The sequence below is a fragment of the Urocitellus parryii genome, chromosome 5, assembly GCF_045843805.1.
Source record: "Urocitellus parryii isolate mUroPar1 chromosome 5, mUroPar1.hap1, whole genome shotgun sequence".
In the NCBI taxonomy this organism is placed as follows: Eukaryota; Metazoa; Chordata; class Mammalia; order Rodentia; family Sciuridae; genus Urocitellus; species Urocitellus parryii.
Window position 1 is genome coordinate 173,489,682 of NC_135535.1, and position 14,824 is coordinate 173,504,505.

Here is a 14,824-nt window from a genome sequence, read left to right on the forward strand (position 1 = left end):
CATAAATAGCCCCAAACTATATCTATAGTTCTTCAAAACAGTTTTAGAAATCGTCAATGCTAAAGAGATATAAAAGAGTTAATCTCTAAAAACTCAGTCAAAAAGGAATAGAAATCTTTGCCAAATTCCTATGTAAATGTGAATTTAGGTCACTGCTCTGTTTCCATAACACCCATTACCAGGGTTTTTCGTTGGCTCTATTAAAAAGAAAATGCTGAGCAAAAAAGAAAAGGAAATAGAAGAACACTTCACCCAGATTCTCAGAGTGGCTGCTCAGTTGGAGGTCTTGGTCTCATTTTAGCCTGATGAGAAATTCTACTCTTAACTGTGTAGCTTACTCTCATCAGAACAAGTATTCTCATCAGAACACTCAAAAAAATTCTCGACACTAGATAGGCCTTTACTAAGAGCAACCAGAGACAGAAATGGATGAGTATCAAACAATGGAGCTCATATAATTTAAGATACTACTTTTTATAACATTGTTAACTTGTGGATTATGTTCTGGAAATATAAAATCATAGAATAAAAATTTGAGGGCTGGGGATGTGGCTCAAGTGGTGGCGCGCTCGCCCAGCATGCGTGAGACACTGGGTTCGAGTCTCAGCACCACATAAAAATAATGATACTGTGTCCACTTAAAAATTAAAAAATAAATATTAAAAAAAATTTAAATATAAATACATTTAAGAGTCAATTCATTGACTGCCCAAAGAAATTGGTATTTTGGTCTAATCCCTAAGAGAGAAATAAATAAGAGTTTTCTACTCTGAGATGGAAGTCTCTAAGATTACCAAAGGGAAAAGACCTCCTGAGTGTATGTATGCTTTCTCCAGCCTTTTGGCTGGTCAAAAGGGTTAGTTTTTTGGAGAATGATATTATAGGGACTCACTGAGCAAGTGGTAGTTAGAATCCCTTTCATATTTGAAGGTTAATCGGCCATAGCTGACATGATTCAGATTCTTCAGCCACTCAAAGTAAGATACTGTCACTCCGCCAGCATTTAAGTAGAGATCCTATACATAAAATGTTACAGGAAGACACCAAAGAAATTAAAAGATGATGACTTTAGCAAAAGCTTAAAATGAACATAAGAACTCAATTTTAATACCAAGGTGGACCAAGGTTTAAACTTCCCAATTATATTTTCTATAGCATCAGCAATTTCATAATTTAACAAACTCCCCTTCACAATTCAACTAGGATTTTTTTCATTTAGGAAAATCTTTTTTGGGTCATTAATGAATATTTGGTCAATTTTGGTGAGACGAGACCAACAGGCAGTTTACCAGGAGATTAGCATTCCAACTACCTAAAAGCAGCCCATTTTAGTTAAATGTTTTCAGCAAAGAGGGCTCTTTAAAATATACCCCAAGACCTGAGCATATGTTCCTCATAAGAGCTTTCTAAATAAAGCAAGAAGGAACACTTGAAATGTATTAAGTTAGGAATTATACAGAATATCTTAAGGGTTTAAATTGAAATAATATATCATATACAATATAAAATTAGTTATGCCGCTGCCTCCATTTTCTTAAAAGCAACATAAAGAAAAAAAATTCATCAGCTGAGGAAACGAGTAAGTCTTCTCTTTTCCCCTAATTCTTAGCAAAAAGCAACTGTAATTCCTAGTATGCATAAATCTGGATGAACACAGATGACTTACTGGAATAACCATGATGTTCCTCTCCAGGAAAATCTTATCAGCTTCTGGAGTGGTTGGTCCATTGGCACCTTCAGCAATGATCTGCAAGAGAGTCAGGAACACATATATGGCTAGGGATCATAGATATGCACATACGGATAAGAGAACTGAATGGAAGATTATAATTTTTTTGGTACCTGCAACTGAACCCAGGGGAGCTTAACTATTGGACCATACACCCTCAGCCTGTTTTTTTCTTTTTTTTTTGTATTTTAGAGACAGGGTCTCACTGAGTTGCATTGGCAACCAAGTGAGACACTGTTTCAAAATAAAAATAAATAAAAGATATTGTGTCCATCTACAACTAAAAAATATTAAAAAACAAAAACAAAACAAAACAAAACAAAAAAAACCCAAAACGGGCTGTGAAGTAGCTTAGTAATATAGTGCTTGCTTAGAATGGCATGAGGCCCTGGGTTCAATCCCTAATATTGTAAAAATAAATAAATGTATTCATTTATTTTATTTATTCAGGTTATTTATTTATTCAGGTTATTTTGCTCTACAAAGTGCATCTTTGTAGAGCATGAGGAAGGTATCTTTCATTTCATCTTTTCTATCTCCATAGTTTTTTAAAACTACACTTGGGTGATGGTTACATAATTCTGTAAATATGCTAAAAAGATATTAAATTATATCCTTTAAATGTGAAATTTATGAGACATAAATTATATGCAATAAAGTTAAAGAGTGGGGAAAACCAATAATAATCTGACAAAATTTTTTATGACCTCGTTAATATCTCACATTTATAAAGCTAATTCTGATTTCTATAATGCTTTTACCTTGGCTTTCACTCTGGGTGCATTGGATTTGGTCAACTGCTTCTCACTAGCAGCAGGGATCAGTATGTCACAGTCAGCCTCCAAGATGCTTCCTTCATAGACCTTTGCTTTGGGGAAGCCCAGAATTGATCCATGTTGCTGTAATTGAAAATCAGAATGAATAGCTGCATCATAGTTTAAATGTTTATATTGAGTGCCTCACAAACATGAAAATTTAAGGACTTTGAACTACATTAAAAAAAATCAATATATTTAAATAATATTTATTTTAACTTTACAGGGTTCAAAGTAGTAAAACTGTTCAGATTACCAGTTTGAAATCTTCCAGTTCCTTTGGGTCAATACCATCTGGATTCCATATACTCCCATCAGATTCACCAACACCAACACATTTAGCACCAAAACGATGTAAATACCTCATAGAGTGCAGGCCCACGTTACCAAAACCCTATGGAGAGCAATCACACACAACCCCCAAATTAGTCTTGGTACAGATAGGAGGAGTCTTAATCCATGTATATTTATATTCTGTGCTAGGTAAGCACTCTACTGCTGAGCCATAACCCCAGCCCCTGTATCTACATTCTTAATTATCCTAACCCACATATAGGGAAAGTTTCAACCCTTTATTGTCGGTGAGAGTGAGTCCTGAAGAGGTTTAGTTAGGTGCAAGATTCTTGGCTTATAAAGAAATGGTAACAATGCCAACCACACCAGTGTGGTCAGACCTGAATGACCCAAGGTCCTATGGTCATATTAATGTATGTCATTAGTGTAGAGGAATATGAACTCTAAAGTAATGTTCAACATAATTTAGATTTACCTAGATCAAATACATGTTACCATATCATACAAGTTTGGGGCAATGTGCAAACTTTTCTGCATACTCATATTTAGAAAATTATGAGACATTTTCCTTTTTTGGATACAATTTCAGGTTCAAATAAGGTCCAAAAGAAGTTGATTATTGTCTTAGATATTAAATCAGTTCTAGTCACATGAATCAACATTCAAAAGAGGATGCATTACTTTTCTGAAAGCAACACTCTAAAACCCAACAGATTCAAAATAATAAAAATTTAAAGTTGTAAATCTACAAACATTAAAAATGTATTGTAGGGCTGGGGCTGTGGCACTTGCTTATCATGTGTGAGGTACTGGGTTTGATCCTCAGCACCACGCAAGATAAAGATATTGTGTCCAAAAACAAAGCAAAGCCAACCCTCACCACATATTGTTCATCAGTTATAAAGAAAATTAATTATTTTTTAAAAACCTGAACCACAAATGTTTTATCTCCAAATCCTGGTGTCATTCCTAAAATGCTCATGTAAGAAGCTTCATTGATGAAGTTTTCAATTCCATGGAAAACACCACGGCCAGTAGCAGAAATGCGTCCATGGATGCCTCCTTGACTGATGGGTTTACCAGTAACACAGGCATGTGCATTAATATCCTGAAAAAGGAGACAAAATAATGAAACAATGTATCCTAAGTTCTATGATGAATCAATATAATGAATAAGTCAAAGCACATTCTCATCTAACTAAAAATATTCTCATTAGAAGTGTGTGTGCCAAGCATGTGTGTATTGAGAGTGAATGTATTTAAGGTATACTGTGACCAATAGGAAAAAAACCTCACTTTTACTTTCTGTTGCTAGAAAATGTAATAAATTATATTTCCCACTGGGAGAAACAGTTCAGAAATTTAGCATCAGTCTCTATATTTATGAGACTGTTCAGCTTAAAGCTATTATTCCTTTAAACCCTAAGTCATAGTATGCATCCTGTCTACCACAATCTACCACAAGACTTGCATGTCACCAAAACAGTCTGAGACAGAAAGAGACACTATAATTTTCTTGCTGGGAAGACTCAATTTTTAAAATAGGAATATGGAGGCAAGATACAATGGTGCATGCCCAGAATACCCCACCCCTTTTTAAGTAGTACTGGGGATCCTAGGGGTGTTTTATCACTAGGCTACATCATCATTTTTATTTATTTATTTTGTACTGGGAATTGAACCCAAGGGTGTTTTACCACTGAGCCACATCCCCACCCAGTACTTTTTACTTTTATTATAACTTGCTGAGCTAGAGTGAAATTTGTAAACCTCCAGAGTTGCTGGGATTACAGATGTGTACCACAGTTCCTGGCTTGCAGAGCACCTTTGGTAGCAGTGCTAGCTCTTTAAGTATAGAGGGGATTAATGATTTTTATCACCCCACTTTCTACCCTTCTTCTTCTTTTGGTACTGGGTATCTAACTAGGGGCACTTTACCACTGAGCTACATCCCCAGCCCTTTTTTTTGAGATAGGGTCTCAATAAATTGTTATGGCTGGCCTCAAACTTTCGATCCTCTTGTCTCAGTCTCCCGAGTCACTAGGATTATAGGTATATGCGACCATGCTTGGCTTTTTCCCCTCTTTGAATTGAGGATGTATATGTATTTTTGTTGAATTCATTTCATATTCCTATCCCCAATACTGTGTTGTAGCTGAGTTAAAAATTGATCTGTTTTTTATCTATATTGTTTAAATATTTTCAGAGAGAACTTAGAATTCATTTCTTGTATAATTATCAACAAAAAGAAAGCAAGTTAAAAAAAAAAGCAGTCTAATAAAGCACTACAGAATTAGTAGTTTTCCCACAGTTTTCTTTCATGAATAATTAACATTATGAAAACAGAACTGCAAATCTGGTGCCAAACAGCTTCTAAACAGTGAAAATGCAAATGCTGAAACTGAAGGAAATACTGTCTGAGGTCAGGCCTAGTGCCAACTGCCAGGCTCCCCAGCATACCTAATGGTCCTGCAGCCCAGGGCAAAGAATATGGGGAATGTTCTCCCCCAACATGGCACTGCCAGATGGGGCCGGACAGAAGATTCCCTGTTCACATCTGGAAACAAGTTAAAAAAAACTATGGCTTCCTCACCTAGCCTGGGTTTTGGAACACAACTTTTACCAGTGTAGTCCAAGGCTTAGCTGGCAATGCCTCATAAAATTTGCTTTTGCTGTCACCTCTATGGAAAGAGCTATGAATAATGGTATCCTGCTTACTAGTTTGTGCTATTCAGTGGAGTGTCCTGCTCAAAACAAACAAGAGATCATACTCACAGCTTATTAACAGGTGACATAGGGAAAAGTGTCCCTTTTGGGAATGGCAGTCCAAACCAAAAGTATCTATTCTGCTTCTGTTTATTTTCAGAGAAGTATATATAATTAATATGATGTAATACTTACTTTTATGCCCAGTAAGAGCTGAGAACTGTTCTAAGTACATTAACTCTACAGTCCTTTCCTCCAAGGCCTGTTTTACTTCTATGGTCCTTGAATGACACCCTCTCTGCTGCCTTTATTCCCTTGCTCTATCTATTATTATGGGTTTATTTTGCATGGTTTGTCTCTTGCACCAATGAATGTCTATAACCAATAAATACAGACAACAACATAAACCCTTTTATTAGTCACTAGTCACTTTTCATGCTGTCTTCTCTAGTGCCATTTTTCTTAGGTGGAGGCCATATGTCATGCCCTACTTCCCTCTCTTCACAATCCCATGGGATCTAGGCCCTTTCTATTAGTTTCCTGTCCTTAACTATCCCATCTCCTCTGCATATTGAGATAGGCTTCAGTGTACCCTCAGCTGTGCCATAAACTTGTTCATAATTAGATCTTCATCACTTCCCTGTTTTCAGGACAAAGACCAAAGTCCTTATAGTTTAATATTAGGCAGTAACCTGGCCCAATCTCCTCTATTGGCCTTTTGTATCCCCTTCTTCCCTTTCTCAACTCTGGTTACAACAGCTGCCCACAGCCTCTCAAGTTCCCTTCTCCACTTCATTCAAATGCTGACTTCTGCCCCAAGCACTTGCCCCACCCCTTTCCCTAGATGCATAGGCAAGAAGGCTTCATCTCCAAGGATGCCTTTACTGACCTTACCTCCAAAGGCTTGGTCTGTCCCCTTTATTTCCACAGCTTTGAAAGGTGATAAATATCTGACCTGCATTTAGCTGTGCTTGCAGGATAGAATGTTTTTTTAAAAATCTACTTTTCTTCCTGATCCTTATGTGTCTGTTTTTCAAGGTTCCAGGGCCCTCAGGGACAGGAGTTATCCTTTCCTCTTCTGTTCTATTCAGTGGCTCTCTTTCTTTCAGTCCCCACAGTTGTATCTCCTTGATATCAACTCAAACTCATCCCCTTCCTTGATCCCACATATATAGTCTAGGCTCACTGAGTCTTTCTCTGTGGTATCCATTATGTGCCTAGACCAATGGCTCCTAGACTATGATGACAGGTGCTGGTACCATGTAGGAAGTTATTCTTCCTTAAGAAAGGGTTACAGCAAAGTCTTACCACTGAATATTAAGTAAAACCAACAATGGACTTAGTATTTTTGTTGTAGTTTACTTACCTCTTTACTTGTATATTCTACTACCTTTATAAATATGCCTTATTTCAATTTCCCCAAATCTCCAGATGTTCACATTAAACACACTTTCAAGTCTGATCCAGATATCTCTTCCAGAAAGCCTATTTTGAGAAATCATAATTCTTTTTCCTGTATTACACTATTTCCATACTTTATCTGATTATGTGTCTTAGCTCCTCTTTAAATGAAAGCTCTTCGACACAGAATGCTTCTTTATGTACCTTCTAGTCTCAGCAAAATGTGCTGACCTGGTTGGAGAGGGTCCTGCCCACTGTGTAGTACAGTGCAGCATGTAAGTAAAAGCTCAATCCACGTTCACTACATTTATAGTTCAAGAGTAGAGAAAAAGAAGCAAAATAACATGCATAACAAGTTTATGATTTAAAGAGAGTAGAAAACCCCAGTGAGTCTCAATTTCTCCTTATAATTAGCTGAATTGTTTCTTCTTGAGAAGAGCAAATACAGGAAGCCTTGGGGCTTCTGGGGAATACTCACATAGTGCCCTATGGTGCTGGCATAGGTGTCAGCGATCCAGGACATCTCTCGCTCACCCGTGCTCATGTCTGGGGCAGGCACATCAATACCAGGACCTGGGAGCACAGGGAAAGGGCAGTGCACCAGTTTTTAAGATAATTCTCTAAAGATAACAGCACCATCTTGCCTGACATAAAACAGAGTTATTATGGTTAGGGAATAGATGTATATGAAATACTATAGCAACATGCTACTTACTGGTTTAGGTCTTTTCATCAGGTAGAAAAAGATGGAAAAAAGTCATATGGCTGAAGTAACTGTGTTTAAGACTGTAGTACTTTTACTTACGGAAGAATGCTGCTTTTACCTGCTGTTCAATGCTTAGTGAACATAAAGTTTTAGGTTTTGACTTATTTTTGATATTGTTGTTGCAGTGCTGGGGACTGAATCCAGAGGTGCTCCACCAGAGCTACATTCCCAGCCCTTTTTATTTCTTGCAAGCATTAAGCTAAGTTGCTGAGGTTGGCCTCAAACTTGCAATCCTCCTTCCTTAGCCTCCCAAGCTGTTGAGATTATAGGTATGTGTCACTGCACCTGGCTAGGCCTTTACATTTATTTCCTCAGATCACAGCACATTAAAAGTTTGAGAATAACAAGATATTGGCTCACAGGTAACACTGAAGGCTCTAACACTGATGGCCAGTGAGCTCACTGAAAAACTTCTTCAATGATGCTGGCTTCTATCTCTAAAGGTAGAAATATTCTTCTTAAAAACAGTAAAAATAGGGGTTGGGGTTGTGGCCCAGTTCTAGAGTGCTTACCTAGCATGTGAGAGGCACTGGGTTCAATCCTCAGCACCCCATTAAAAAAAAAAAAAAAAGTTTTTTTTAAAAAAAACAAAACAGTAAAAATAAATACAGGACTGGCACAAGACAATTTGAAATATTCAAGGTGTGCTTTTCACATCCCCATCCTGTCACTCTATGTCCTAGTCCCCCTTCCTTTCCTTAGGTACTTTCTTATGAAGTCTAATTTCCCTCAACTACTCTCCCTCCACATAGCACCCCTACTTGAAGGATTAATGCCATGTTGTAGTGTCATATTCATGGATCAAAGGACATTAACTGCTTCTCTTCACTCACATTCCATTTCTTGGGAGTGATATATATTAGCTACAGGTTAGTACAAAATTTGTGTAACCACATTCCTTTTCTAAGGTACAAATGACAAATTGCTACTGAATCCTTATAGACGTATTTACAAGTATTATACTTGTTTAGCAACATTAAGAATTAAATAATAATCTTTGTTGTCTTGAATAACAATTCCAACTGGCAAGTCTGAGGTAGTTTGTAAATCAGAAATGTGTATTGATAAACTACCTTAGTCTAGACGTGCTAAGATGAAACAGTTTCTCCCAACTAAAAACACAAGTACAAAGTACTGCGAGATTTATGACTTTTCTACTTTATGGAAAAATCAACATATACGCACGTACAGATTGCAAGTAACATCTGAATTACATATAAATTCTCAAATATTTAAGGGAACAGGTCAGAAGTCTAGTCTTTTTTTTTTTTTTTGGTACCAGGGATTGAACTCAGTCAGGGGCACTCAATCATTGAGCCACATCCCCAGTCCTATTTTGTGTTTTATTTATAGACAGGGTCTCAATGAGTTGTTCGTGCCTTGCTGTTGCTGAGGCTAGCTTTGAACTTGAGATCCTCCTGCCTCAGCCTCCTGAGCTGCTGGGATTACAGGCATGTGCTACCATGCCTGGTGAAGCCTTGTCTTTTTGACAAAGCAATTGCTCTAACAGAACATGAGCAAAGAGTAAAAGCTAAGATAGTTAATTTTGGCATATGGAGATATATAGGGAGATGAGAAAGATGGAAATATCAGGGATCTTCTGGGGAATTTTATAGCTTACACAGGTGTTACCTGAACTCACAAAAAATTAATATTGACCTTTCACAAGCTTTTGCAAAAATTAGAAGGAGGGAACATTTCCTATCTCATTCTATGAGGTGGGTAAAACCTTGATTATAAGTTTGAATAAAGACATCACAAGAAAATTACAGACCAATCTCTCTTACAATAGCATCAGAAGAAATAAAAAACAGTTAAGAATCCTACATGGAAATCTATAATGTCATTGAAAGAAATTAGAGATGAAAACATGGAAAGACATTCCATGCTTATGGATTAGAAGACGTAATATAGTTAAGAAGGTAATGTTCCATGAATTGAGTTGCAGATGAAATAAAATTGCTATCAAAATTCCAGCTGCCTTTTTTGCAGAATTTGTCAAACAATTCTAAACTCACAAAATGTAACAGGGTCAGGATGCAGACTCAGGTCTGAGTCACAATAAGAAATGTGACAGAAAGGAAGACATAAAATAACAGATTTGGAGGTGTGCCCAGGAGTGAGGAAAAAAAACAAAACAAAACTTCCTTTTGTCTATTTACAAACCTTTCTGGATCCAAATGTTAGTTTAGTTATATCATGGATTAATGAGATTTTTGCACCAAAGCAAAGAAACCAGATAACATGAGGTCTTTGCACAAAAGCAAAGAAATCAGATAACTAGTATTGTGGGGCTTTGCTTCCTTTCAGTGTCCCAGTAAACTTTTAGACCCATAAGATACTTGTCAGGATCCATAAAACTAGATTGAAAACACTAGATATAAGTAATGAATATGACTGAATAAAATATAAAACCATACAAGTTTATATTAAAATAGGCTAAGAAGTAATATGATATAAAAATGTGATGGCTATCATCGGGCTGAACATGATTTTATTTATACTTCACGTAAGTGTGAAAGAGGTAACTAACTTCTGTTAGCATGCTTCTCCTATAAATAATGTACAAGTTCATAGTAGTACTGGTATGAGGTATGTCAAAATCCCAATTGCCCTTAAAATTATGAAATTTGTGCCAAATCTTATAAAGTTCTAGCATTACCTATGTATTTTATTTCTATATTAGTTTCTTTATTTCATGTATTTTTCCCCTAAAAATGGGATAATTAAAAAATATTGATAGTTTAATTTCATAGAAACTTATCAGTGGTTAAGGGAACACAGGAAAAACAAACTCAAAGGAAGGAATGCAGAAAAAAAGTAGGATTCTCCCTGTTTTAGTCAGTCTTATTTTGTTTATGCTAACAGGGCAAAGATTCTTTTTAGCAATTTTGTTCATTTTATTCCAAAAAACTAGAAGCCTTCTAGACTAAAAGAAACATGAAGACTTAAATTGCTTAAAACATCGAAGAGTAAATGATAAATATTTATACGTTACAAACAAAAATATTTCACACAAAAGAACATAAGCACACGTAATAGACAGAAGATAAACAAACATCAAGCAAACAAAAATTAGTATCCTCAGAGATACTGATGGTGACTGGCTATTCCCACTGCTTTAAAGGGGACAGGTAGGCCTGTTTAAAAGCCCCAGCTCCAAAAGGTATTAATAAGATTTGTCATTGCTTTAGGAACAAAAGGATGACCATTTTAAAAACTGTTGTTTTTTATACTTAAAAATATTTCAATATTATTCAGTGTCTCAAAGTAGGGCCATTTTGAATGTCTCAATAGAGAAGATATAATATCACTATACTGAACTAACTCTTATTATGATATCTGGAAACATAAGAACTCTCTCCTTGTTGTCCATACTGCACACTGAGTACAAGAATGTTTCCATCAAAGATGTGTCATAAACAGGCTGAGGTATGTCCAGGAGATCTACCATAAAACCTGGTTTCTAAAGGAAAGAGAATTATGATATACTATATTTAGCCATGCGTAAAGATAAGAAATGTCAGTTATTATGAATTCCATTTCATACAGAAACTTACACGGCAATACATACCAATAAAACCTTTTTTTGCGAGCTCCATAGTGAACCTTCTTGTGATCTTTTCCAATTCATTATCCTATAAAGAAAAAAAAAAAGACAACCAATAAAATACAGTAATAAAAAGTATTTTTGACATAAAATCAGCTGGGATGCATATCATGTTTTGTATATGAGAGAAATTTTCATATATCTTCTCCTGTAATTGTCAGTATAATCCATAAAGTAGGCATTTCCATTTTAAAGAATGAAAATTAGATTATAGTGGCTAGGGATGAAGCTCAGTGTTTGAGTATGTGCTTAGTATGCACAATGCCCTGGATTCAATCCCTAGTGTGTGCACAAAACACACTCACATACATGCAGATAAAGATAATAGACTAGGGCTCCTCAAATCCCAGTTTCCTTTTGTATTAATTCCTCATTTCTTTCTTTAAAAAAATTTTTAGCTGTAGATGGACATAATACTTTTATTTGTGGTGCTAAGTATCGAACCCAGTGCCCCATGCATGTGAGGCAAGTGCTCTACCACTGAACCACAACCCTAGCTCCAAAATAACTAAATATTAATTAAGACTAATTGAAAAATGATATAATTGTATTAATATGAACCCTATAGGCCATGTCCTTGTATATTTTCATTTATATGGTGAACTTATAGGTGTGTGCCACCATGCCCAGCTTAAATGGTGAACTTCAAAGAGAACAGAATCATATGTATTTATTATGTTTGTATCGATATCATTAATTTAGTACTATGTCGGGCACTGTAACTAGTTTTAATTAACTTGATACTGATAGGAGGATTACTTAAGGTATTGTCACCAGAAAGAGATCCCTACATTAAAGCTTGATAATAGTAATTTTTAAAAGTGAATGTAAGTGCCTAACAATATCAAGTATTAATTGCTTCTTAATCAACTAAGAAAATGAAAAGACATCGATGTTACACAGATGATCTTTAATATGGCAACATGCTCAATGAGGCAATTATTTACTTATTTCCCTATTTTTCTGAAAAGCAGCGAAAGACCATTAATCTCATTAATGAGGGATATACAGAAGCCTAAAAATTTCAAGTTCTTTGGTAAATGCATTGTGCTTACAAATATCACTTTGATACTTACTGTATAGTTCTTGGGATTGATCTTAACACCTGCTTTAGCACCCCCAAATGGCACATCTGAAAGGAAAGACTGAGAGTTGTTACTTCATATAAAAATTTAAAAAATAAACACACAGAAAGCACTATCCAAAAGAGGTTGGATATTTTTTACCTGAATACTTTTTTCAGAAATATATTTTTTTAAAGGTAAAGCATTCTTTTTTTTAAAACTTTATTTATTTACTTTTATGTGGTGCTGAGGATTGAATCCAGTGCCTCACATGTGCTAGGCAAGTAGTGTACCACTGAGCCACAACTCCAGCCACTTAATTTTGTACAGTATTTTCAGTGTGTCTGCATTTTGACCTAGACCTGTCTCATGAGGTCAGGTATGGAATTTATTACTGATGGCTCCATGTTCATATTTAGAAAGTTTCAGATTTTGAAGGATTCCAGATGTCAGATTTTTTAATTAGGGATGTTCAACTTGCATTAAAAATGTATAATGCTTTACCATTTTAATTTTGGAACATTGTAGAAATAAAACCATGTTGATCGCTTCTAAAAAGATCATACTTTAAATAACACTTTATTAAACAGAAATTATAAGGCTAGCCAAGTTATAATGTAATCAGTATTCTCTACTATTGCTAAAAGAACACTGTATTTACTTTCCTTTTACTATGACTTGGTCTTATTTATAGATGGTGGACAGGTATTTAAAACAAAGATCTATATTTTGAGAAAGTCCAACTAGTTCCTATAAAAAAATCCCCTACTTAAGCCTTAAGGAGTTTAACTTAAAGAAAAAGTTCTGATAAGGTATACTTCTATAGTATGTTAAAATTAACACTCTATGTAGACCTATTTCCTCAGTTATTAGGTAGCAACAGGGGTTATCACTTACCAACCACTGCACACTTATAAGTCATCAGAGAAGCCAACGCTTTTACTTCATCTACACTCACATCAGTGCTGTAACGGATACCTGGTGGTATTTAAAAAAATAAAAAAATAAATAAAATAAAAATAAAAGTGGGGGATGATGTATTTCAACAAATTTCTGGTAAGTTTCAAAATAAACAAACAAAAAAGGGCTATAAATTAAAAACAATCACACTATTTACATTTTATGCTCAGGCTATTTCCAAGAATGTTTGAAGTGTCTATATGTCAGAACACCATAAGAAGTGAAAAGAAAAAACTAAGAAAGAGCTATAGAATTAACCCTGAATTTGGTTTTAAATATACTGATAACAAAGAGAGGTGATGGTTCTGAAGCTCAGTTTTCACTTTCTGGTATGAGTAAGACAAAAAAGAGCAAGAGTTCTTGGGAATTTAAAGATGGGGAACACAGTCCCTGTTCTTAAGGAAGTTATAACCCAGTGGGAAAAATAACTGATCACATAAGGCAAAAAAATGCTCTCCAAAGCAATGTTTTTTACACTTTCCAGAAGGCCACTAAAATATTTGTCATACACATTAAACAATTTCCCATGAACATCCTTACTTATCATGGAAGAACTAAAACCATACTACAGAGTTAAAGAACAAGGTCCTAAAAAAATCCAAAATAAAATTTGTCAGTAATATGTTTGAAATGTTTGTATCTTTAAAACAAAAATTTTGCTTAAACACTACACTGCTTTTCTAATTAATAAAAAAGCTAAGTAATGATATATTACTTAATGAACATTATATTAAACCAGGGATACAAGTATAAGTGCTTTATCCAGGTGATCCCAGCCAACAGATGATCCCAGCTCATCTGGAGAGGCAAACCACTGTTCTCCTTTGCTTATGGCCAAGGCTGTGGGATGTCCTGAGGCTTACACTGTCCATACTCAAATTTCAACTATTAGCACTACTTTAACAACTGAAAGTAGTAATGCATAACAAAGCAATTTATCAAAACACAAAAGGGTCTAAAGTGACAGGGAATTGAAAAAACAGCTTTATAAACTTTGATTTCATTACTTCAAGATAAATTCATAGTGGGTGGTAAAATAAATAAGTTTTTAATAATTAGTTTATTTCCTCTTACACACAGATTACTTTTTTCATTGTTCTTTAAAAGCCTATGGAAGTAACCATACTAATTTATTTATTGATTGAATTATACACCTAGCCCTGCCCAAGCTGGCCTCAAAATTGCCATTCTTCTGCCTCAGCCTCTTAAGCAGCTGGGATTGCCCCCACACAATTATTTGAATTTAAGTTTATGAAGAAAAAGTTACTCTCCTTTAACTAGAAACCTAAAAGTTTAAAAGGTACTTAAGAAGTACCTGTAATGTAATGCAGTTATAGTGAAGAATTAAAAGCTGATTTAACTATAATCTTCATAAATCAAATAGCAGAAGCATCCAAATGGCAAGTCTAATATTCCAGACAAAGATACTAATAAGAAACCAGAACCCTCCTTTTACCAAAGTGGAAAAGAATTGTCGTT

At 35.3% G+C, this 14,824-nt stretch overlaps 1 protein-coding gene across 1 annotated transcript in view; it reads right to left on the minus strand.

Annotated features, from left to right (window-relative positions):
• Window positions 1–14,824, minus strand: part of Glud1 (glutamate dehydrogenase 1) — a 34,033-nt gene that overhangs the window by 6,282 nt on the left and 12,927 nt on the right. The window contains exons 2-10 of the mRNA XM_026397032.2: window positions 13,283–13,363; window positions 12,398–12,453; window positions 11,286–11,349; window positions 7,424–7,518; window positions 3,767–3,946; window positions 2,801–2,938; window positions 2,491–2,628; window positions 1,667–1,747; window positions 893–1,016 (exon numbers count right to left, since the gene is read on the minus strand). Of these exons, the coding sequence (XP_026252817.2) occupies window positions 893–1,016; window positions 1,667–1,747; window positions 2,491–2,628; window positions 2,801–2,938; window positions 3,767–3,946; window positions 7,424–7,518; window positions 11,286–11,349; window positions 12,398–12,453; window positions 13,283–13,363 (957 nt within the window). The remainder of the gene's footprint in view (window positions 1–892; window positions 1,017–1,666; window positions 1,748–2,490; window positions 2,629–2,800; window positions 2,939–3,766; window positions 3,947–7,423; window positions 7,519–11,285; window positions 11,350–12,397; window positions 12,454–13,282; window positions 13,364–14,824) is intronic.